General features: G+C 50.4%; 1 protein-coding gene and 1 long non-coding RNA gene across 4 annotated transcripts; one reads left to right on the top strand and one right to left on the bottom strand.

Moving 5' to 3' along the window:
• Positions 1-674: 674 nt before the first annotated feature.
• On the bottom strand, positions 675-6165 carry LOC130872002 (uncharacterized). The gene is made up of 3 exons (XR_009056877.1): positions 6033-6165; positions 1832-1955; positions 675-787 (listed from the first exon to the last, which is right to left on the bottom strand). It is a non-coding gene; the product is annotated as an uncharacterized LOC130872002 (long non-coding RNA).
• Aifm3 (apoptosis inducing factor mitochondria associated 3) lies at positions 5570-24040 on the top strand. 3 transcript variants are annotated; one of them, XM_057765795.1, is made up of 20 exons: positions 5570-5609; positions 15923-16136; positions 16355-16464; positions 16662-16771; positions 16850-16894; positions 17026-17122; positions 17206-17318; positions 17712-17798; positions 18410-18501; positions 18591-18721; positions 18833-18948; positions 19048-19119; positions 19206-19269; positions 19676-19752; positions 19837-19954; positions 21143-21241; positions 21952-22027; positions 22513-22617; positions 23165-23185; positions 23393-24038. In XM_057765795.1, exons 3-20 carry the CDS (start codon positions 16356-16358, stop codon positions 23430-23432), a joined length of 1572 nt encoding a protein of 523 aa, XP_057621778.1. In that variant the 5' UTR covers positions 5570-5609; positions 15923-16136; position 16355; the 3' UTR covers positions 23433-24038. The 3 variants fall into 3 exon arrangements, with proteins under 3 accessions (XP_057621778.1, XP_057621775.1, XP_057621776.1); XM_057765792.1 differs by lacking the exon at positions 5570-5609 and adding an exon at positions 6093-6227 and having other exon boundaries at positions 23393-24039; XM_057765793.1 differs by lacking the exons at positions 5570-5609; positions 23165-23185 and adding an exon at positions 6093-6227 and having other exon boundaries at positions 23393-24040.
• The last annotated feature ends 233 nt before the right edge of the window (positions 24041-24273 follow it).

The raw sequence follows: 24273 nt of genomic DNA, 5'->3' as shown, positions 1-24273 counted from the left end.
TAGTCACGGGGAAGCTGCAGTAGACCCGTTTGCAAACTGCAGGACTTGGATGCTCTAGGGTTTCCATTGCTACAACAGGACACCATGACCAGAAACCAAGTTGGGGAGGAAAGGGTTTGCTTGGCTTCTACACTGTTGCTCATCACTGAAGGAAACTGGGACGGGAACTCAAGTAGGGTGGGATCCTGGAGGCAGGAGCTGATGCAGAGGCCATGGAGGGGTATTGCTTACTGGCTTGATCCTCATGGCTTGCTCATCCTGCCTTCCTATAGAACCCAGGTCCAGCAGCCCAGGCGTGGCACCACTTACCATAGTCTGGGCTCTCTTTCACTGAACACTAATAGAGAAAATGCCCTAAAGCCGGATCTCATGGAGGCATTTCCTCAATTGAGGCTCCTTCCTCTCTGAGGACTCTACCTTGTGTCAACACACAATCTCAGCCAGTACAGGGTCCCTAACCTCTCTGAACCTGTTTCCCCATCCTCTGACTAGTGGTGAATAAAGGCTAATCAGATCTGCTGGTATATGACTGTAATCTTGGCTACTCCAGAGGCAGCTGAGATGATAGTTCAAGGCCTGACAGTCAGTTCAAAGCTAGTCTGGGCAATTTAGTGAGTTCCTGTCTCAGAATGAAAATATAAACAGCTCGACAGTGTTGGTGCATGCCTTTAATTCCAGCATTCTGAAGGCAGAGGGAGGCAGATTTCTGTGTATTCAACCAGCTTGGTCAACATAGTGAGTTCCAGGATAGCCAAGGCTTATACATAGAGAAAACTTGTTGAAAACCCTGTCAAAACAAAACAAAACAAAATAATGGTTGAGTATAGAGATTGGTGGCAGAAGAGTTTTCTAGCATAAATGAGACCGTGGATTGAATCCCCATAACCTCAAAAATAATAAATGAAAAACTAGTAAATCAAGTTGCATATGGTGGTGCTCAACTACCATAAGGAAGCTGAGGCTTAGATGGCAAGTTTCGGAGTAGGAAGGATGGCTCAGTGATTAAGGGCGGTTGCTGAGCGATTCCCAGCATCCACATGGCAGCTCACAATTCCAGAGGACCCAACGCCCTCTTCTGGACTCCACAGGCTCTGCATATATCTGGTGCATAGACATACAGATGGACATGGAATAAAAAAAAATTAAAAAAAAAAAAAATATATATATATATATATATATATATATATATATATATATTTTTTGGTTTTTCGAGCCAGGGTTTAAAAATATATTTTTAAAAAGATTTCATACATGGGGGCTGGAGAGATGGCTCAGTGGTTAAGAGCATTGCCTGCTCTTCCAAAGGTCCTGAGTTCAATTCCCAGCAACCACATGGTAGCTCACAAACATCTGTAAAGAGGTCTGGCGCCCTCTTCTGGCCTTCAGGCATACACACAGACAGAATATTGTATACATAATAAATAAATATATATATAAAAAGATTTCATACAGGTTGTGATGGTATATACTTTTAATTCCAGCACTCTGGAGGCACAGGCAGGCAGATCTCCGTGAGTTTGAGGCAGGCCAGCATGATCTATACAGAGTATTTCCAGGTCAGCCAGAGCCCTATACAGCTAGACCCTGGTCCAAACGACTCAGCTTGAAGGATGTAGCTCCAGCTTGAACAGGCTCTGGGTTCAGGCCCAGAACCTAGTACAGTGGCAAAGGCCTAAAATCCCAGCCCTAGGGACACAGAGGCAAGAGGTAAGAAGTTGAAGGTCATCCTGGGTTACATAGCAAGTTTGAGGCCAACTTAAGCTAAATGAGACCGTTTCAAAAAAAAAAAAAAAAATTCCCACAGATCTTTTGTTTCTTTTATGTCACGTACCTTGGTCACACCCACCTCCAATTCTCTGGTCCACACCATGACTACCCTCCTTCAAGGCCTTTCGTGGTAAGAGTGATAAAGCTCTTGTCTAGCAAGGGCAAGGCCCTGGCTTCCATCCTCAGCTCTGGGGGAGAAAAAGACAAAATAGCAGTCTACTGAGTCAATTAGCGCTGCCTGCTGGAATGTTGACTGATCTCTGTGGAGGCTCTTGTGCCGGATTTGAGCAGTTAGCCATAGCTTCAGGGAGTTCATGAGTGCAATGACTGTCCAGAAAACAGTACTTCGTAGTTCTCCTCCCCGTCCTTCAGATCTTACTCTCTTTCTTCCCCTCTTCCGCATTTCCCCCCAAGCCTTGAGGAAACGGGGATTGACAGAGACAACTCATTCATGGTTGAGCACCCAGCGGTCATGTATTCTCAGCATTTTGGCTAACTATGAGTCCCTTCGTCAATTGTTGGCCACTGCGGAGAGCAGCTTCTCTGGCCGCTAATGTGTATAGACATAAATAATTAGAAGGCAATTTGACACTTCCATCCAGCAAGACAGCAGGCAGTACTAGGATCTCCTAGGGCCTATGGCCTCTCTGGCCATGGGCTTTTAACCACTTGCATTCTCTCCTGAGGAGCAGGCCCTAAATCCAACGGTAAAGTGTTGGGTTACCCCGCGATTTTTGTGCCACTGTTCCATCAGTGGGTGTGGTACTATAGCACAGTGTCCAGCACTAGGTGACACCACTGGTGGCTTTTCTGCCCTGGTGGCCTGTTGGGCACCTCCCGTCTCTGTGAGAACTAGCCGGCAGAGAGGAAGTTTCCAGTTTGATTTCTGCGTGTCCTGCAATGAAAGTGTGTGGTGTCTTCAGCCACAGTTTTACCATCTAGTCGTGGTGGGCAACCAGGAGCAGTGGCAATAGGCAGTTTTTGTTGTTTTTTTGTTTGTTTGCTTTGTTTTTAAGTGCATATGAAGTCACAGCTTTTGTTGTTTTTCTTGCTAAGATGAGGCTAGAGGCACAAAATTATCAATGTGGATGTGAGGCCAGCTGGCTTGAGGTCAAGAGCGTCACGCCCCAGCACAAGCATGCCTCCAGTGATGGGCCTTTTTAATGGGGGGCAGCATTCATGATAGAAACCAAACTCCCTGCCAAAGAGGACTGTCCTGAGACCTCCGCTTCTGTGCCCTGGGCAAAAGTCAGTCCCTGGGGCCATCTTTCCATCTGTAAAATGGGTTGGGATGGAGCAGGCGAGCACCGCTTACTCCCAGCAGGCCTGTGTTCCCATGTATTTAGCAAGAACAGAAATACTTCCCTGAAGAACTGCTACTGGTTACAGTTCTAGAGGGACAACCTCTAGGTGACCACAGTGGCTCAGAGACGGAATGAGATGGGCTGAGAAAGACAGTGAAACATCCAGAAAAAGTGGTACTCCGACCTGGGCAGGCTGGCCATGGCTTCAGGGAGGGAGGGCACCATGACGACTCCCGGGAAATTCTCAAATACTAACAGGTTGGGAAAAGAAAATGTAATAAAACGTGGCATGTGTGTGAGTGTGGTGAGATCTAGGAGACCTAGGAGGGTGACGGCTTGTGTTTTTTTCTTCCGGGACATTTCATGCAGAAATTTAACCTTCACCCGGCCCCCGCCGAACAAGGATGGTTTGGCGACCCACACCCTGTGCGCAGTGTCTCTGGGGGGTCTCGGGGTGACTCAGATGCAGCCAGGCTGCCGTCTCTTTCTCCCTCTCGGCAGGTGGCTGGAAGCTTGACGTTGACCCTACTTTGCTGCGGGGCGGGGCGGACGCCTCGGGCTCGGGCTCGGGACCCGCAGTGTAGCCGCAGCGCCAGCCCCGCCCCCGCCCGCTCCGCCCTGCAGGCCGGCCGCAGCGGGGCTCGGATCCCGAGCGCCTGCCCGCCCGCTCGCCCGCCCGCGTCCACCGAGCCAGGTGAGCGCGCCTGGCTCTGTCCCGCACGCGCCCCGCGCCCTCGCCTTGCGCGCTAGCCCATCTCTACCCTGGCGGCCGAGTGGGGCACTCAGGAGGCTGGAGCGACCCCGATCCTTGCTGCTGCTCCCCAGCACCCCTTTCGGCTGCCTGGAGTCCCCCACCTTGTGCTGGTCGGTTGGTTGTCGGCTGCGTTTGGCAAGGGAGTCGCAAAGAAGCCGGTAAGGGTGCTGGAAAAGGTTTCCCAGACCGAGGAAATTGCACGTGCCAAGGCAGGGAGAGTGGACAGGACGTTGGCGTCAGCACCCACCCCCCTAAATGTGAATCACAAGCTGAGGCGCTCCAAGGCAGCAGTCCCCAGGGCACCTGAAGTCACAGAGGGCCTAGGCTAAGCAGGAAAAAAACCCGACCTCCCACCCAACACACACCAGGAGCGAAGAGAAGGACCTGAATGGACAAAAGAGGCAGGTTTCGGGCTGGCCTGTTTCCAGGGGGGTTTGGGGGGCCATGCGGAGGACCTGGGAACCTCTGTGAGGTGAGGTAACTCAGAACCTGCTTCAGGTTGCTCGAGTTCTTGGGACATGGATGCAAGCTTATAATGCGAAGTGTGTAGCAGGCAGTGTTAGAACTTTTCTGGGCAGCAAAATGCAGAGGTCTCTCCCTGCAGGCCCAAGTAACTTTGCCTTTGAGTTGGGATGGCTGGCCCCAAGCTGGCCTAGCACAGCATAGGTGGAAGGCCTGGTCCCCACCAAATTTCCTGCTAGGCCTGAGCCCCCCCCCCCCCCCCCCAGTAAACTCCTGGGCACCTGGGAAGGGAGTGAACAGCTGGCTTGGACCCCAGGGTCAAAAGTCAGTCTGTTTGTAGGACCTCAGGCCCAGACAGGTGAGGTCTAAAACCAGGCAGGAAGGAGGTGGGCCGAGTTAGGTACGGGAGAAACCAGGACCTGGGAAAGGGCTCTCTAGTTCCCAGGAAGAGGGCAAGTAGGGCAACTGGCAACTGAGTTTTATAGACATGCCTTGGTGACAAGGGGGTAAGGGCACACCTACGTGGCTTTGGGTTCCTCCTCCCCTGTATTGCTGCTACCATCAGGAGCCAGCAGTGACTGGGCCTTTCCTTCCTTCTTGGTCCCCAGTCCCTTCCTGGGGCCTGGGCAAACAAAGTGAGTCTCAGCACCCCTTTAGTGTAGACTTGAGGAAGAATTTCTAGGTGAGGTGAGTGGGCCTGACTGCGGGTAGAATGTGGAGAGATCAGTTGTAAACAGGGTAGTTACACCTTTGTCCTGAGCCTTCCAGAGTCCACGTCTTCCGGAAGGCCCACCTGTGCAGGAGGACACATGGCCACAGTGATCTGTTTACCAAGTACTCTTGGCCTCCAGTTTGAGTGATCTTAGAGTGATCTGGGGACCTCTGCTCACCTTAGGAGTTATTAGAATGGGGCGTGGGGGACCACACAGCTACCCTACCTGCTGCTTGACCATGTTGAGACCTGGGACCGCAGTCTTTCTACCTTCTGTGGGGCGTGACCTCGGCAGTGCACAGCCAGCATGGGGGGTAGGGCACTGATCACTGCTGGGCACAGGGCAGAGCTGTGTGGTCAGTCTCTCTCTTCCCCAACCCCATCAGTCCTGGGCTGGCTGCCCGCTCTTTTCCCCACAGAGCTGGGTTTCCCTGGGGACCAGTGGCTTGGCCTAGCCCCACACCCACAGCCCCCTCCTGGCCACAACTCACGCTAGAAGGAGGGCCGGACCCTCCTGGACCCTGGCCCTCCCTGCCCTGCGGTCCAAGGCCCAGTAGTCTGTCTCCATTGCTGGGCTAGGAGCAAGGAGCAGTGACTCCCTTGGAAGGAGGTAGGTGACTAGGGGTTTCTAGTCAGGGTAGTGGCCAAGGCTGGGGCAAGACCCTTGTCATTCCCGTTGGAGGAAGAGGGACTCTGGTTCCTAGGGTTTGGTGCAGACTTGGAGGACTTTCCTAGGAAAATGGAGAGTCCCAGAGTCTCTCCTGGGGGAGAAAGGGGAAGTCTGGGGTCAGGTCTCTGCAGCTGTCGGCTACATGGAGAGTGACAGACACTGGGATACTGAGGTAAGGGAATGTGAGGTTCCTACGCCTGGAAACCTCAAAGGGAGATAGATGCTTCAGAGTACCCACATCTGAGTTCCGAGCTCCCCACGTAGGACTCTTCCAGGATTCCCCTCCCCGCTGCCACCAAAGATGCCTCTGACTCTCCCCACACCTTCATCAATGTCCACACCTGCACCAATGTCCCCTCTCACCTGCAGGCCCTAAAGCTGTCCAGCTGGCATGGCAGCTCCAGCGTCTCTGAGGACCACAGGGGGTCCAGTCCTACAGGGGACATCGTAGACCTTGGACAGCCGGACAGCCGGACAGCCTGCCATCTGCTCTCCCGTCAGCCAGGCCAGATCTCAGGCCATTCACCATGGGAGGCTGCTTCTCCAAGCCCAAGCCAGGTACCTCCCCTTCTCTGACAGCCTCCCCCTCCCTCTCTGCACTCCACCAACCTCCAAAGTAGGTCAGGCTAGGCAGGAGCCCAGAATGTTAATGCGCTGTAGGCAAGAGGGGCGAAGGCCTAAGAAGGCTCTCGCTGGACTCTCCCATGGTAGCCCCTCTTTTTTGGGGGCTTTGTGTGGTGGTGGTTGGGACCACAGTCGATCCCTCTTAGGTTGGAGAAGGGGCTACTTCCTCCATCGCTTGAGAAGAGAGGCTCCAGGAATATTCTTAGCAGCAGTGTGAGGCTGTTTCCCTCTCTGCAAAATAGACCTGGACACTGACCTTTCAAAGAGGCTGGTAGGGTATGATGGGCGGGTCTCTTCACCCCGTCGCTGTGATAGCCGATGTCATCTCTGGTCTTCATTCCCTTTTTCTGTTTCTTTATTTCTTTTTTGTTGTTGTTTTTGTTTTTGTCTATTTGAGTTTTTGTTTTTTGAGACAGGGTCTCACTATGTAGACCAGGCTGCTCTCAAACTTACAGATATCCTCCTGCCTGTGCCTTGCAAGTGCTAAGCTTAAAGGCATACACCATTGTGCCCTTTCTCCTCTCCATTTATATAGGAAATCCTGGCCTTACCGAGCCCGAGAAGTCCCAGCCAGATAGGCTGATTCTGAGGCAGGAGAGGACTTGGGATCTGCCCTGACACTGGACTCAGGCCTTTGAGTTTCTCCCCCAGTCCCCACATTCCTTCTTCCCTAGTCATAACCTCCAGGAAGCAGGACCTGTCGCCATGACAGGATGCAGAACCTGAGGACTTCAGAGCCCAGGCAGTATTCCACCCACCCCCTACCCAGCTTGCCTTGGCTGGCTCACTCTGCCAGCTTGTGTAGCTCTCCTTACCTGGTACCCAGCAGCTCGGTTACCCTGGGACTCAGACTTTTCTCTCTTTCTTGGGTCTTTGGTAGGACTTGGGGGAAGAGGCAGAGTTGTGACCCACTGGTGGTGATGGTGGGAACTGTCCTTCCTTGCCTGAGTCTGTACCAGGTCCCTCAGCCTCTGCCACAGGTACCCATTGTCTTTGTCCCCCTTCTCGGAACGGACAGGGATGTGCCAGCAAGATTCCACGTGAGTCACATACTGGGTACCTGTGGGACTGCTTGGCTGGCAGGAGCCCAAAGAAACAAGATATCATCTATAGTTTCTTTTAAATAACCCCAAAGAGCTGGCCTAACCAGGGACCCCTGACTCGCAGACTTTAGATTTACAGCTAGCCATTGTTCCCTGACCCATTTATCCCTTAGCTGGTGCTTTGTTTTGTGACTTTTTTTTTTAAGGCAAGATCTCATATAGCCCAGGATGGCCTCAGACTCTTTATGGAGTTGAGGATGATCTTGAATTTGTGATTCTCCTACCTCCACTCCCTTAATTCTGGAATTAGAGGACTGTACCATAAAGCGTTAGTTTATTTAGTACTAGGTATGGAACTCAGGCTTTGGGGATGCTAGGCAAACACTTTGCCAACTAAGCTATAGCCAGAGTTCCTTTTTGATTTTTTCAAACTTATTTTTATTATTTTAAATTGGGTGGAGTTGGTGAGGTGGGTGTGTGGGTGCACTTGTGTGTGCACACAAGTGCAAGTGCGTGCAGAGGTCAGAAGACTCAAACCCCTGGATAGGGTGATAGGCTGTTGGAAGCCACCTGATTTGGGTGCTGGATCTCAAACTCTGGAGGAACAGTATGTGCTGTAGCTCTGGTTTTGTTTTGTTTGTTTGCTTGCTTTTTTTAGAAAAGGATCTATTTATTTATTTTCTTATTTGGTTTTTGTGCAGCAGCCTTTACTGTCCTGGAACTTGCTCTGTAGACCAGGCTGGCCTTGAACTCAGAGATCCACCTGCTTCTGCCTCCTGACTGCTATGATTAAAGGTGTGCACCACCACACCTGGCTCTTTTTATTTTATGTATGTGAGTGTTTTGCTTGCATGTATGGAAGTGCATAGCATGTGTGCAGTGCCTGTGGAGGCCAGAAGAGGGCGTCTAACTCCTGAAACTGGAGTTACTGGTGGTTAGTTGTAAGCCATGGTGTGGGTGCTGGAAATCAAACCTGGGTCCTCTGCAAAAGCAGCAAATACTCTTGACCTCTGAGCTACCACCTCACCCCCTTTTGGTTTTTTATTTGTTTGTTTGTTTGTTTTGGGTTTGTCTTGTTTTGTTTTTCAAGACAGGGTTGCTCTATAGCTTTGGAGCCTGTCCTGGAACTAGCTCTGTAGACCAGGCTGGCCTCAAACTCACAGAGATTTGCCTGCCTCTGCCTTCCAAGTGCTGTAATTAAATGCGTGAGCCACCACTGCCTGGCTCAGTGCCCCCCTTTTAAAAAAAGACAGAGTTGTACTATGTAGTCCTCAATGACATAGACTAAGCCAGCCCAGAGCTGTGAGCCTCCCCCAGATTGGGCTCACAGACCGTGCTCATCACACCCAGTCTATGTTTTTAAAGCTTTGTATTTTAAAGGAAGGGAAAATGATCTTGGCTTGCAGCTTGAGCGGACACATTTTAACCTGGTGAAGGTCTGGCTGTGGGTGGCTTGTGGTGGTGGTGGGAACCTTCAACAGCTGGCTACATTTGTCTTTCCCTTTCCCCAGAATGTTACTGTGTTTCTTACTACTCAGAGACAATGGTAAAAGTTGGGCTTTTTAACCTCCTACCTGTGTGAACTGGGCCTGATTACCTCCTCTCTGGTCCGCCATCTCCTCATGTAGAAAATGGGGTGGCTGTGCCAGCCTCTGAGCCTGGCATGAAGCACTCACAGGTATGATTGTGTTCCTTCCTCTCTGAGGTGGATTCTGGGTTACAGCCACAGGCTCAGGCTCCAGTCAGGGCTGAGGCTCAGGAAGTTTCAGGATGTGGGCATGCGTGTGGGACGTGGGCATTCAGCAGCAGTCAGCAGGGGCTGTGATGAGACCAGTACACGTAGAAAACTCTTTTTAATTGATTTTTATTGAGCTTTACATTTTTCTCTGCTCCCCTCCCTGCCTCTCCCCTCCCCTTAAACCCTCCACCAAGGTCCCCAATTTACTCAGGAGATCTTGTCTTTTTCTACTTCCCATGTAGATTAGATCTATGTAAGTCTCTCTTAGTGTCCACATTGTTGTCTAAATTCTCTGGGATTGTGGTTTGTAGGCTGATTTTCTTTGCTTTATGTTTAAAAACCACCTATGAGTGAGTACATGTGATAATTGTCTTTCTGTGTCTGGGTTACTTCACTCTAAATAATGTTTTCTAGCTCCATCCATTTTCCTGCAAAATTCAAGACGTCGTTATTTTTTTTCTGCTGTGTAGTACTCCATTATGTAAATGTACCACATTTTCCTTATCCATTCTTCGATTGAAGGGCATTTGGGTTGTTTCCAGGTTGTGGCTATGACAAAGTTTCTATGAACTTGTGACACAATTGAGCATCCTTTGGATATATACCCAAAAGTTAGGTATTACTGGATCTTGAGGAAGGTTGTTTCCTAATTTTCTGAGAAATCGCCACACTGACATCCAAAGTGGTTGTACCATCTTGCATTCCCACCAGCAGTGCAGAAGTGTTCCCTTTTCCCCACAACCTCTCCAGTATAAGTTGTCATCAGTGTTTTTGATCTTGGCCATTCTTACAGGTGTAAGATGGAATCTCAGAGTTGTTTTGATTTGCATTTCTCTGATGACTAAGGATGTTGAACATTTCCTTAAGTGTCTTTCAGCCATTTTAGATTCCTCTGTTGAGAGTTCTCTGTTTTGGTCTGTACTCCATTTTTATTAGATTATTTGTTCTTTTGATGACCAATTTCTTGAGTTCTTTGTATATTTTGGAGATCAGACCTCTGTCTGATGTGGGGTTAGTGAAGATATTTTCCCATTCTGTAGGCTGTCGTTTTGTCTTGTTGACCATATCCTTTGCTTTACAGAAGCTTTTCAGTTTGAGGAGGTCCCATTTATTAATTGTTTCTCTTAGTGTCTGTGCTGCTGGGGTTATATTTAGGAAGTGGTCTCCTGTGCCAATGCATTCAAGTGTACTTCCCACTTTCTCTTCTATAAGGTTCAGTGTGGCTGGCTTTATGTTGAGGTCTTTGATCCATTTGGACTTGAGTTTTGGGCATGGGGATAGATCTGGGTCTATTTTCATTCTTCTACATGTTGATATCCAGTTATGCCAGCACCACTTGTTAAATATGCTTTCTTTTTTCCATTTGATATTTTTTGCTTCCTTGTCAAAAATCAGGTGTTCGAAGGTGTGTGGATTAATATCTGGGTCTTCAATTCGGTTCCATTGGTCCTCCTGTCTGTTCTTATGCCAATACCAGGCTGTTTTCAGTATTGTAGCTCTGTAGTAGAGTTTGAAGTCAGGGATCGTGAACATAGAAAACCTTTGTGCAAATTTTCTCCGTTGCTGCTCTTCAGGGCTGTGTCTTAGTATTGCCAGCATTTGCCTCCTGAGTCTCTCCTGTCGTGTTCTGGAGGGTCTTTGTTCTTGGGACAGGGTTCTCAGTGTAGCCCTGGCTGGCCTGGAACTTGCTCAGTGGACTAGGCTGCCTTTGAACTCACAAAGATCTGCCTGCCCCTTCCTCTTGAGTACTGGGGTTAAAGGTACCCAACATCATGTCTGGCACTTCTTATTCTTCCTAAGACTTTAAGCCAGTTGCTTATGTCAGAACTGGTAGGAAGTGGTCTGAGATGATGGCTCAGTAAATAACATACCCATTGCACAAGCATCAGGGCCTGGGTTCGAATCCCCAGGACCCACATGAAAGCCAGATGTGGTGGTTTGTACCCCTTAGTATTTTGGGTTGGAGGAGACAGGGCATGTAGCCAGGTAGCCAGTCACTGAAGCCTGGGTTCAGTCGAAGAGCCTGCCTCAAAAGAGAAAGAGAGGAGGAGAGATGGAAAGTGACTGAAAGATTCCTGACACCAGCTCCTGGCCTTCACATGCACATACAGACATGTATGTACATTCCCCCATATTCCCTAAAGCACGCACACACAGACGTCTCCCTGTCCTGAGTGATCACCACACACTATTAAAGCACACACACACAGACGTCCCCCTATCCTGAGTGCCCATCACACGCTATTAAACCACGCACACACAGACATCTCTCCCCGTCCTGAGTGCCCATCACACACTATTAAAGCATACACACACAGACGTCTCTCCCCATCCTGAGTGTCCACCACACACTATTAAACCACGCACACACAGATGTCTCTCCCCGTCCTGAGTGCCCATCACACACTATTAAAAAGAAAAACAATTCTCTTGGTCTATCTAGCTGCCTGTTGTTTTATTTTGTTGGTTTTTCAAGCCAGGGTTTCTCTGTAGTTTTGGAGCCTGTCCTGAAACACACTCTGTAGCCCAGGTTGGCCTCGAACTCACAGGTCTGCCTCTGTTTCCCCAGTGCTGGGATTAAGGACGTGCGCCACCACAGCCCAGCCTATCTGCCTTTTATTAGGCATTTGCTTTTTACCATGTCTGCCAGGAAGCTCAAAGCTAGTTGACAGATCTCTATTGCCAGGGCTTATGTGTGTAGCTCAGTAGCAGAGTGAGTGTTGAATGTGTGAGAGGCCCTGGTTCAATCCCTGGCACAAAAAACAAAACAAAACAAATAAAAGACCTGGAAACCACTACTGGGGTTTCAAAAATGGAATTTTTGTTCTTGTTACATACATCATCAGTAAATGGACAGGTGCCCTTTATTCCTCCCTAGCCCCTTTTTAAACAGTGTCTCACATGATAACCCAGGCTCACCCAGAATTCACTATGAAGCCCAGGCTAGCCAAGAGCTCATGACAGTTTTCTATCTCAGGCTCCCAAGTACTGCAATTACAGATGTCAGTCACTACTCCGGACAGGTGTCAGTCACTACTCCTGGCAGTGTGTCCTTCTCCTGTGATGCGGGAGACAGAGCTAAGTGTGACCCTATCAATGGTCTCTGCCATAGCCTGGCCTCTCATTTTGTGAATCATGTATCTTGAGGCCCAGGAGGCGATGACAGTGTTGGGGGCTGATGGCTCATGGGATTGGGGTCGACCCAGCTCTGTGGGTAAGCAGAGTCCTCCACCTAGCCTTCCATTTGCTGCTTATCCTGACTTAATGACTCCTCAGGAGAATGTCAGTGAGCATGCTTTAGAGCTTTCTGGAAGGAGGAAAGACTAACAGCCTGGCTTGGAGGCTCTCTGCACCCCTGCCAGGCTGTTCCTGTGGACTCCCACAGCTCTCACGGCTGATGTCAGCTGAGCCTGACATATTTTTCTTCTTAATTCTTCCAAAAACATTCTAACACCATTACATAAAGTGTTAGTCCCCACCCCCACGTGACAGCCTCTGCAGTGTGACTGTGTCCTCTCTACCATGTCCAGTCTGCTATTTGCCTCTGTCCCCTGCAATAGCTGGACCTGAGTGGGAGGCTGGGATGCCTGGATGTGGAGGGGGACTTGACCCAACATGCAAAGATCAAGGACCCATTCAGGGCCTACAGAGCCAGAGGATGAAACCATGGGAACTGTACCTGAATGTGAGCGAGCCACTGTTGGAGGATGGGGGTCCTGGGCTCAGCAGCCAGGCTGGTCTTTGTAACTTTTGTTTCTGGGGTGTCAGGTCTGAGGTCAGGGGTTCAGAGGTAAAAGCAGAAAAGAAAGCTTTGATGCCTGGGGGGCTGGAAAGAGGAGCCACCTGCTCCTGCCATAGCTCATGCTGTGCCAGGGGTTTAGCTTCCTCCTCCCTGGCCTCCTCCCTACTGTAACAGCCCAGGAGACCGGATTATGGCTGCTCAAAATTCTGTTTATTGTTCCCTTGTAATTAAAAAAAATACCCCAGGCATTTCATGGGGATTTCGGGAAGTGCAGAAAAGTTTAAAGAAGAAAACGCCAGTCTACCGTCCTGGTGTAGGCCCCACAGATACTGTACAGCCTCTGCGTGCTAGCCATGGGCCTGCTTCTCTGGGCTGCCATACATACCCTCAGTTGCTTCACTGTCAGGGCTCCAGACCCTGTCCGCAGAGACATCAACCACTTGGGGTCTGGTAAATGCTGATTGAATTCCAAACCGATGGATGTAGCTATAGAACAAAGTTGAAGGGCTACACACAGAGAAACCCTGTCTTGAAAAATCAAAACAAAACAAAAGTTGAAGTCCATGCAGTGGTGGCGCACGTCTTTAATCCAGCACTCGGGAGGCAGAGGCAGGCAGAACTCTGAGTTTGAGGCCATTCAGGTCTATAGAGTGAGTTAGTTCCAGGACAGCCAGGACTACACAAAGAAACCCAGACTCAACAAAACAAAACAGAGAGAGAGAGAGAGAGAGAGAGAGAGAGAGAGAGAGAGAGAGAGAGAGAGAGAGGTGAAAATTGAAACTGGGGCTGGAGAGATAGCTGCTCTCTCAGAAGAACCAGGTTTGATTCCCACACGGCAGCTCCTAACTGGGTGTGACTCCAGATCTAGGAGAATCTATTGCCCTCTTCTGGTCTCTGTGACTACCAGGCTCACACATGGTGCCTAGACATACATGCAGGCAAAACACCCATATACATAAATAATTTTAAAGCATATATAAGGGACTGAAGAGGTGGGCCAGCACTGGCTGCTCTTCCAGAGGAGCCAGGTTCAGTCCCCAGCACTAACATGGCAGATTGTCTCTGTAGTCACGTGGGATCCAATGCCTTCTTCTGCTGTGCAGACAAACACATACATAAAACATCCACATACATAAGTAAATAATTATTTTAAAACTTTTAGAGTTAAAGAAGTTGAAATCATATCCTGTACTTTACCTCGCTTTTTGGTATTAAGGTCGTTGATTCTAGCTTCACCTCTGCTAAGTCTGCCGCTAAGGCGTGCCGTGCCCTGAGTACACTTCCCCCGCAGGGCGGATTCAACTCATTCTGTGTCTGAGAGGGACCTTAAATTCCTGACTCTCCTATCTTCACCTGCTAGGTATCGGGATCACAGGCGTACACCGCTCTGCTTTGCTCTGGTGTTTGAACAATTGACTTATTGTTCTTCCTGCTGTCATTGCAGTTCTGAGGACGGAGTCTAGAGCCTGTGTGTGCTTCACAAGCTCTGTCCACTATGCGATAGACACCATTTCCTTTTAGATTTATTTCTACTATTCTCTGTGTCTGTTTTGCCTGCGTGTACATCTTTGCACCACATTTGTGCCTGGTGCCTGAGGAGGTGGTGAGCTTCCATGTGGGCACTGGGAATTGAACCCAGATCCCATGCGGTGGCAAGAAGTGTTCTTAACACTGAGCCAACTCTCCAGCCCTAGGCAGTCATTTTTTTATTTTTAATTTAGAAAAGAATACACTTTCCAAGCTGGAATAGGTAGTGTCTACCTGTGATCATACCGCTTGAGAGGAAACAGGAGGATCAAGAATTCAATGGTGCAAAAAAAAAAAAATGTAGATCGCCTGGGGACAGGTGTTTGCCAAAGCTGGTGACTAAGTTGCAGGTGTTTCCCTAGCCCCATGTCCCCCAGAAAGAGAATATTAATTAATAAAGAGAATATTGGTTTACCTGGGGGTTAAAAGGTGTTTTGTATAGTAAATGCGGGTAGATCTTCAGGATGGAGGAAGCCTGAGATGCCCTTCCATGAAAAAAAAAAAAAAAAAGAATTCAATGGTGTCGTCAGCGATATATTGAATATGAGGCTATAGTTATAGTATATAGTCCAGCTATATGAGACTGTCTAAAAAACAAACAAAACCCTAAAACATGGCAAAACATATTCAAAGCTAATGGGAAAGTTCCAAGGACCGTGATTCCTGTCCCCACCCCTGCCCTTCTCATTTTTTTTTTTTTTGGTTTTTTTTTTTTTTTTTTTTTTTTTTTTTTTTGGTTTTTCGAGACAGGGTTTCTCTGTGGCTTTGGAGCCTGTCCTTGAACTAGCTCTTGTAGACCAGGCTGGTCTCGAACTCACAGAGATCCACCTGCCTCTGCCTCCCGAGTGCTGGGATTAAAGGTGTGCACCCTTCTCATTTTTTAATGTGGGGTTTCACTTTGTTCTCTAGGCTGGTCTGGGACTCATGACACTCCTGTTCAGCCTCTGAAGTGCTGTCACTACCAGTGTGAGCCACTGTCCCCAGTGAACTCTGCTTCTCCTTGCCCAGATACACTAGCTGTGAACTGAGCTGCAAGTGTGTCTTCAAGCAGTGACATCGTCTTTGCCCATCTTCAGATACATGAGTGAGGCATGCAGGTTCTTTCCTCCTGGTTCCTGGAGGAAACGGCTCTGGTATGAAGAGCTGTGTTCTAGGACTCCTTCACTAGTTTTGCCATTGGAAAAATAGAAGTTTCGGGGCTGGAGAAATGGCTCAGAGGTTAAGAGCATTGCCTGCTCTTCCAAAGGTCCTGAGTTCAATTCCCAGCCACCACATGGTGGCTCACGACCATCTGTGATGGGGTCTGGTGCCCTCTTCTGGCCTGCAGGCATATACACAGACAGAATATTGTATACATAATAAATAAATAAGTATTTTTTTTTTTTAAAAAAATAGAAGTTTCTGGGCTGGCTGTAGCTCGGTGTGGAGTGCTAGCCTGGCCTGAGTCTCTAGGTTCTTCACCAAGAAGAAAACATAGAAAAGTGAATTGAAGTCAGCTTATCTCTTGCTGGCCACTGCTTGACCTGTGGGCTGGGAACAGAGCTGGTCCAGTTAGAGCTCATGGCTGCTTTGTCCACAGTGGAACTCAAGATTGAAGTGGTGCTGCCAGAGAAAGAGCGGGGCAAGGAGGAGCTGTCTGCCAGCGGAAAGGGCAGCCCCCGGGCTTACCAGGGCAATGGCACAGCACGCCACTTCCATGCTGAAGAGCGCCTGCCCACTGCGCAGCCCTACCCCAGCCCCCAGGACTGTGTGGAGGCTACTGTCTGTCACGTCAAGGACCTCGAGAATGGCCAGTGTGTGCTGGGCTGCGAGGGTGGTGGCGGGGCCTGGGGTGGAGGGGTCGGGCTGAAGCCGTGGTCTGAAATGGACTGTGGCTCTTGACGCCCTGGGTGCAGCCTTTTTGCTTCTGCCGCTCTGAGTGTGCCAAAGACTGGACCCTGGGAGGAGGTGCTTATAGGAGGACGTGACTGGCTTCTGGCTTGACCTCTAACTGAACACAACTCCTCCCCAGGATGCGGGAAGTGGAGCTGGGCTGGGGGAAGGTGTTGCTGGTGAAGGACAATGGGGAATTCCATGCCCTGGGCCATAAGTGCCCCCACTATGGAGCACCTCTGGTTAAAGGTGAGCAAAGGCGGGTACGTGGGGGATGGGATACGACCATCCATGCCTATATGGGGATTCTTGCAGGCCCCAGGACCCTCATCCATTTGTGGAATATCCTGGGCTGGGGAGAGATTCAGTAGGATTCAGTACCCATGGAGCCCTAGAGAACAGTCTCTGGGCATGGCTGTAGCCTGGTATTCATTTGCCTCTTCTAGGTGTTCTGTCCCGGGGACGTGTGCGCTGCCCCTGGCATGGTGCCTGCTTCAACATCAGTACTGGGGACCTAGAGGACTTCCCAGGCCTGGACAGTCTGCATAAGTTCCAGGTAGGGTGGGAGCCTGTGGCGTGGAGTCAGGACTGAAGCGTTTCAGAGTTTGGTGCTGACGCTGTGCTGTCCTCCCAGGTGAAGATCGAGAAGGAGAAGGTGACTGTTCGGGCAAGCAAGCAGGTACAGGGTGACTCGGGGTTAATGGAAGGGTTTGGAATAGGTCAGTGTGGGATGGGATGAGGGATTGCAGGGTGGAGATGAGGCTGGGCTGGAGCTTCAGGAACCAAGCTTCCCCCTCCCACCACTCCCAGGCCCTGCAGCTGCAGCGAAGGACAAAGGTGATGGCCAAGTGTATCTCTCCAAGTGCTGGCCACAGCAGTAGCACCAATGTGCTCATAGTGGGTGCAGGTTGGTGTTGGGGGTGATGAAGGAAAGGGGAAATGTGGAGGGGGGAAGAGGCCTTGGCCTTGGCCTATGGTCCTGTCCCTCAGGTGCTGCTGGCCTGGTGTGTGCAGAGACACTGAGGCAAGAGGGCTTCTCAGACCGGATCGTCCTTTGCACACTGGATCGACATCTGCCCTATGACCGGGCCAAGCTCAGCAAGGTGGGAATGGGGCGGCACCTGGACCCTTATTCCTCCAGGGCCCTGTCGCATCCAAGTAGAGCCTTGCCTGGCACTAATTGGAGGTCGAGCTGACTGTTTTCTCTGGTCTGCCAGGCTAGTCTGTGGTGCTCTTGAGAGATCTGGGTTTGTTGAGTTCTGTCTTATAGCCCCCATGTGACCCAGAGTGAGCTCACCCTCCCTTGGCTCTGTGTCCTCTCTAGCACTTGGGAGGCAAAGGCAGGTAGATCTCTGTGAGTTTGGTCTACATAGCTAGTTCCGGGCCAGCCAGAGCTACAAACTGAGTCCCTGTCTCAATAAAATAAATAAATAAGTTAAGTAAAAAGGAAATGAAGTGGTCATCATCTAGACTTGACTTGTGACCATGTTCCCCAGTCCCTGGACGCACAGCCTGAACAGCTGGCCCTGAGGCCCAAGGAGTTCTTCCGGGCCTATGGCATCGAGATGCTCACTGAAGCCCAGGTATGAGGGGAAGGGTGGAAACTGGCAAACAGAAAGCTTCACTTGCTGATGCACACCTTTAATTCCAGTTCTTAGGAGGCAGAGGCAGGTGGATCTCTGTGAGTTCGAGGCCAACCTGGTCTACAGAGCAAGTTCCAGGACAGCTAGGGGTACACAGAGAAACCCTGTCTTGGAAAAAAAAAAAACCCAAAAACTAACAATGACAACAACAGCAACAAACAAAAACAAAACAAAACAAAAAAAAGAGGAGAGAAAGAGCTTCAAGGGAACCAGAAATGACATGAGGCCACGTGTACCCCTGGGGTATATGATTGCTCAGCCCTTTGTCCAAGCCTGGGGCTAGCACTGAGCCTTCTTACTGGCAGGGTGGGTAGGGGAGATGGTCTGACCTCAGTTTAGACAAGAGAGCCTGGTGGGACTTGGAAGTATAGAGACAGCTTTGAGGGGTTAGTGGATGCCTGGAATTTAAATAAAGGAGCCCAGACTGGGGGACTGCCCTGCGGTTGCTGCCCAGTAGCCCAACTTCTGGGTTTAGGAGATCTTAGAACTCAGAAGTGAGCAGCAAGGCCCAGGCCTGTGGCAAGGTCTCCCTATCCCCACGGGGGTTACAGGTGGTCACAGTGGATGTGAGAAATAAGAAGGCTGTGTTTAAGGATGGCTTCAAGCTGGAGTATAGCAAGCTGCTGCTGGCACCAGGAAGCAGGTGGGTGGATATCTCCTGCCTTTACCAAACACTCGGTAGCTGGGCATCAGCCAGGATGGGAGGCCCTCGCTAATACCCCCAAATCTTAGCCCTAAGACCCTGAACTGCAAAGGCAAAGACGTGGAGAATGTGTTCACTATCCGCACCCCCGAGGATGCCAATCGCGTGGTGCGGCTCGCCCGTGGCCGCAATGCTGTTGTGGTGGGAGCGGGCTTCCTGGGTGAGTAGCTTCAAGGGGTGTGTGTGGTGCTTAACCGCCATGGCCAGTCCCCTGTATGTGCTGGTCCTCGGTATCAGAGTGCCAGCCTTGCCACCCCTGCCCATCACCCAGGGATGGAGGTGGCTGCCTATCTGACTGAGAAGGCCCACTCCGTGTCTGTGGTGGAGCTGGAGGAGACACCCTTCCGGAGGTTCCTAGGGGAACGTGTTGGTCGTGCCCTTATGAAGGTGAGCCTGTGCCAGTGCCTGGCCTGTGGACCCTGATTGACTAGCCTAGCCCCAGGCCATAGTCTCACCCACGGCCCGTGTGCCTGCTTGCTTGTACAGATGTTTGAAAACAACCGGGTGAAGTTCTATATGCAGACAGAGGTGCTGGAGCTGCGGGCTCAGGAGGGCAAGGTGGGCTCTTCTCTCTGCTGGTGCTCTCTGTGTCTCTCCTGGGCTCAGGAACTGTGCCCGTTTGCTCATCCACTCCCTCCCCACAGCTGCAGGAGGTGGTACTGAAGAGTAGCAAGGTTCTGCGGGCAGATGTCTGTGTGGTAGGCATTGGTGAGTAGACAAGCAGGCGCTAGTGAACAGAGCTGCCCATACACACTTTCAAGTGACCTTGGACCCTTACTTGAGCCTCAATTTCCACATCTGTAAAATGGGACCCCGGTGGTACCCACTTTACAGGACCCTTGGGAAAGATGTGAACCTGGCTTAGCCCAGACCTCACAGAGCAGGTAACTGCTACCAACTGATACATAGGACACAGATAAGCCTCCGATTGGTTCCTGTGCCAGCTGACATAGTAGTTTGGGGAAGAGCCAAGCTGGACGATGGCAGCACAGGGTTGAAGAAACATGGCTTGTGGATCCCCATCAGGGAGTTCTATACCACATATTGGGGCAGACAGCTCCTGGGGCTAAATGCTAAGGAGCAGAGTGTGGATGCATGGCTTCTGTCCTGTTAGGTGCGGTGCCTGCCACGGGCTTCCTGAGGCAGAGTGGCATTGGTCTGGATTCCCGAGGTTTCATCCCAGTCAACAAGGTGGGCAGGATTCTGGGTGGGGCATGGCTGGAGGCCCACATCAGCTCCTGTAGCACCTACCGAGCCCTGGCCCTCTCCCCACAGATGATGCAGACCAACGTCCCAGGCGTGTTTGCTGCTGGCGATGCTGTAACCTTTCCTCTTGCCTGGAGGAACAATCGGAAAGTGAACATCCCACACTGGCAGATGGCTCATGCCCAGGGTATGGCCAGCCCTGAGGCAAGTTAAGGGCTGGAAGGCCATCCTAGGGTCTCGGCCACCTTCAGGCCCATTTCCCAGTCGTTGATTTGGGGTCTTAAGTTCAAGGCTAGGTAGTGGCTTGGTAACGAGCCCCATCCAGTGATCAGTGCACAGAGTGGCCCCTCTGCAGAGACCCTCTGTAAACCGTTTAGCTGGGCAAAGCCCTCTCCAATCGTGTGTCCTCTCCTTTTTTGTTCTCAGGGTCATGTATTTGGCAGGATTCTCCCTTGACCAGAAACCACCACAGAGGGTTCAAGAAAGGGTCTGTTTAGTACACTGGCTTCTCACTCAGGGCCTGTCTCTCCTCACTGCTGTAATCTCTGTGCACTCAGTTGCTTTATGAATCCCCAGAGGCAGCTGCATAGCCCAGGCTCATCTGGGTGTATGGAACTGCCTCCACGAACATTTGGTATCCACCACGTTTCCTGAGCCTCATGGATTATGTCCAACTGGCTGTCATTCCTAAGATGCAGATAGCAGTGTGTTAACCATTCCAGGGCCTTATAAAAGACCTCCAGATTTCTAGTCTTGGACAGGGGACTTGCCCCATACATCTGTCTTCCTTTTATTCTTCCTTCACCATTATCTGGAAGACTGATAATAATGATATCTCCTACCCAGTATCTGTTTAAATTCAAGGTCTAAAGTTGCAGCTAGAGAATAGGAAACCAAAGGCTACTCCTTGGCCAAATATAATTAGGACTTAGGGCTGTCCTGAGCTTAAGTGTATCTATCCAGCTGTGAGTTCAGGCGGAGCTTCAGAAGTAGAAAGCCACCTGTGCTAACTCCGCAGGCCCCATGTGGGCTGCCATTTCTCCTTCTGGCCTTTGTGCTCCAGTGTTGCCGTCCCTCGTTAGATATGTCTGATTAGTTTTCTGTGTACACAGTTATGAAGTAGTTCACAACCCTAGTAGGCCTTTCAGATGTTCAACAGATCAAAGAGGAGCAATGTAAGTGGATCTCTTGGGGTCCGTGTTCCCTCTGTACCAGTTAACGGCATCCAAAGGTGGGCTGTAGTTTGAACATGGTGCCTACATGTTTGGGGAGTCCTGGACAACAACCTGTCAAGGGTCCCCAGAGTGGGCTGAGGGCAGGCAGTGTTGGGGTGGCAAGGGAAAGGGTTGGGCTCTAACCACCCTGGGTCTTTCAGGGCGGGTAGCAGCTCAGAACATGCTGGCACAGGAGGCGGAGATCAACACGGTGCCCTATCTATGGACTGCCATGTTTGGCAAGAGCCTCCGCTATGCGGGTAACTAAAAGCCTGCAGAGGGTAGCTAAAACCCGTAATGGGCATAGGGATTAGCCTGCAGCGCTGGGGGTAGGGCCTGAAGGTCCTGTGGGATTAGGTGTAGGGTTGGGTGCAGTATGCACTAAGAACCGGCAAACAAGCTGACGCACTGCAGGTGTGGCTATGTGCCGTAACCCCAGCAGTGTGACAGTTAAAATGGAAGATCAGGATTGGAGGACAATTTGGGCTAAATGTTGAGACTTAGGTGGCAGGCTAGGAACTACTCAGGAGAAGAGAGTTGGTGAGATGGCTCAGTGGGTAAGGGCTCTTGCTGCCAAGCTCACAATCTGAGTTTGATTCCTAGGACCTAAAAAGTGGAAGGAGAGAATCAATTCCTGCAAGTCTTCTGACCTCCATATATGCATGTGCACACACAATAAATGTAGTTTTAAACAAAGAGTAGAACCCAGATAATGGTGGCAAATGCCTTAGGTCAAGCACTCAGGAGGGAGAGGCAGCTGGATCTCTGAGATTGAGGCTAGCCTCGTCTACAGAGTGAGTTCCAGGACAGCCAGGGCTGCACAGAGAAACCCTGTCTAGGAAAACCAAGACAGAGATAAGAGGGGGCAAGGGGGAGACAGGAGTAGGGGGGTTGTTGAGAGGGCAGAGTAGGGAGCCTATGAAGACTGTTCCCTTCCCCAATTTACATGGGTACCCTCTCCCTTCCACAGGCTACGGAGAAGGCTTCGATGATGTCATCATTCAGGGGGATCTGGAAGAGCTGAAGTTTGTGGCTTTTTATACCAAGTGAGAGAAATGGCTGCAATGGGAGCGTGGGGCAGCGGGAGTGCTATTGGGAATGGATGGCCATAGTGCTGCCAAAGCAGGAGGGGCTTGGCTAAAGGGAAGTGAAGGGCAGAGGGGTAGCTGAGCAGGCAACATCGCAAAGATGAGGAGGCAGTAATAACCCTTCCACCGTCAAACAATATTATGTCTTCTGGATAGTTCTTTGGGTAAGTGTTGAAACCGAGGTGGGTTCTACAACTAGGAGAAGTATGCTAGTAGAGAAAGGATGATGCTAAGGCTGGGCCCATCTCTGCACTGTGCCAAGGGCTGGAACTTCCAGAGCTTCCTCATGCAGCCGACAGTAGTGGGACCAATGGAGGGCTGGGTGCTCGGGGCATCTGCTTTCCTGGACAAGAGCTTCCCAGCGCCCCAGGTGGACAGAAGAGTATTGGGATCTTCAAGGACCATCCTAGTGGTCCTCAGGCTCAGGCTCCTTCTCTCTATAGAGGTGACGAAGTGATTGCTGTGGCCAGCATGAACTATGATCCCATTGTATCCAAGGTGGCTGAGGTGCTGGCCTCAGGTCGAGCCATCCGGAAGCGGGAAGTGGAGTGAGTGTGGGTGTGGGAGGTCTTGGGGTGTGTGGGGTGTTCTGGGTAGGATCTACTCAAGCTCCCATGGCAGCCTATTGCTCCCACAGTCCTGTAGACTTAGTTTCTATGGCTCCTGGGCAGGCTTTAGCAACAGATGTGATTACAAGAGCAGAAGGGAAACAGGTGTGTGCCCCAGAGTGGAGCCAGTGCTGAGGGATGGAGCCCAAGCCGGGGACTCCTGACCAGTATGATTTTGTACTAAGCCTAGGAGGGGAAACACAGCTAGTTTTGCCCTGGATATGCCCTACACAGAGATGTGGAGGCTGTGTGATGTCTGGGAGGCACTGAACACTAGCCATTACTGTATCCCAGCACAGTGCCAATGAGAGTCCCCTGTAGCTTGACGGTGTACAGAGAACTTCCAGGAAATAGGGACAGGCCCAGGGTTACTGAGGCTGTCTGACAGGGGTAGATCCTAGGGTGGAAACATCACAAGACCCAGAGTAGACCTGATAAATGACATGCTTTCTTTGGCCTTCTCTTTTTCCCTCTTGCCTTCGCAAAGGTTGTTTATGCTGCACAGCAAGTACGTGTGTTCTCGTCGTTCCCTTTCTTCTGAGCCTTTCTTCCCCCAGCCCAATTATTGACCCCTCCTGCCCTGCCCAAGTCCATTTCCCTGCTGGGTGCTAGCTGTGACACATAGCAGTCCCCACTGCTGTTTTCAAGAGTCATTTGCTCATGGTGCCTAGAATGGGGCACCTACCCTCTTCTCATTGTCCTCTCATTCCTGCAGAACTGGTGACATGTCTTGGCTCACAGGGAAAGGATCCTGAGCCCTCCTGCGGTGGACTTGGGCAGGCCTCTGGGGCACCAAGGTCAGAGATCAATCCTGGGGGCAAGTGCCAATCTCCAGTTTCCCAGGATCCCCCAGGGTGGAATCTGAGTCCTCCCATGGCCTGCCTTCAACTGTCTGCCTCCCCTCCAGAGAGGCTCCTGCTGCCTCTAGAAGATGGTCCATCCAAGTCCTCAGCTGTCATCGACAGCTGGTTTTAGAGGCACAACAGCCTCTGCCTGTTTCCTCTCTCAGGACTGTCTTCCCAGCAAGACCCTACATGACCTTGAAATTAAAACACGTGTACCTGCAGATCTGTGTACCGGTGTAATTGGGCTAACACTCGAGGGAGAGCTAGGTATGGTGTGACATACCTGTAACAGCAGAAGTCTGAGTCCATACTGAGCTACATGAGATCTTGTTTTGTTTTCAAGAAGCTAGAGGCAGCTTTCGTATTTGCCCACTTAAGAAAGACAGGAGCTGGGACCCGAGGCAGACTCCATGCTCCTCACAGCAATCCGAGCTGTTTTACTACCATTATTATATTAAATCACCTCATTGTTATATACTCAGAAGTAAAAATACTCAGATGCATTACAGTAGCCCCTCAAAAACTTGCCCAGTCCCACTCCGTATTTCTCGATGATCTTTTGTACAGCTAGGACAGCCATTGTGAAGCTGCTCATGACTTCACTTTTATTATTTTACGTTTATAAGCGCTTACCATAAAAAGAAAAAAATACAACCAAGTTGAAATTAGAAAACCAATTAGCTTTTGTTTGAACTTTCTGAATCCTCATTTCAAAGGTGAAGGAACAATTCAACTGGCACTAAACTACATG

This window comes from Chionomys nivalis, chromosome 3 (genome assembly GCF_950005125.1).
Source record: "Chionomys nivalis chromosome 3, mChiNiv1.1, whole genome shotgun sequence".
NCBI classification, from domain to species: domain Eukaryota; kingdom Metazoa; phylum Chordata; class Mammalia; order Rodentia; family Cricetidae; genus Chionomys; species Chionomys nivalis.
Note: the sequence above shows the minus strand (reverse complement) of the source record. Positions and strands in the feature narration are given on the sequence as shown.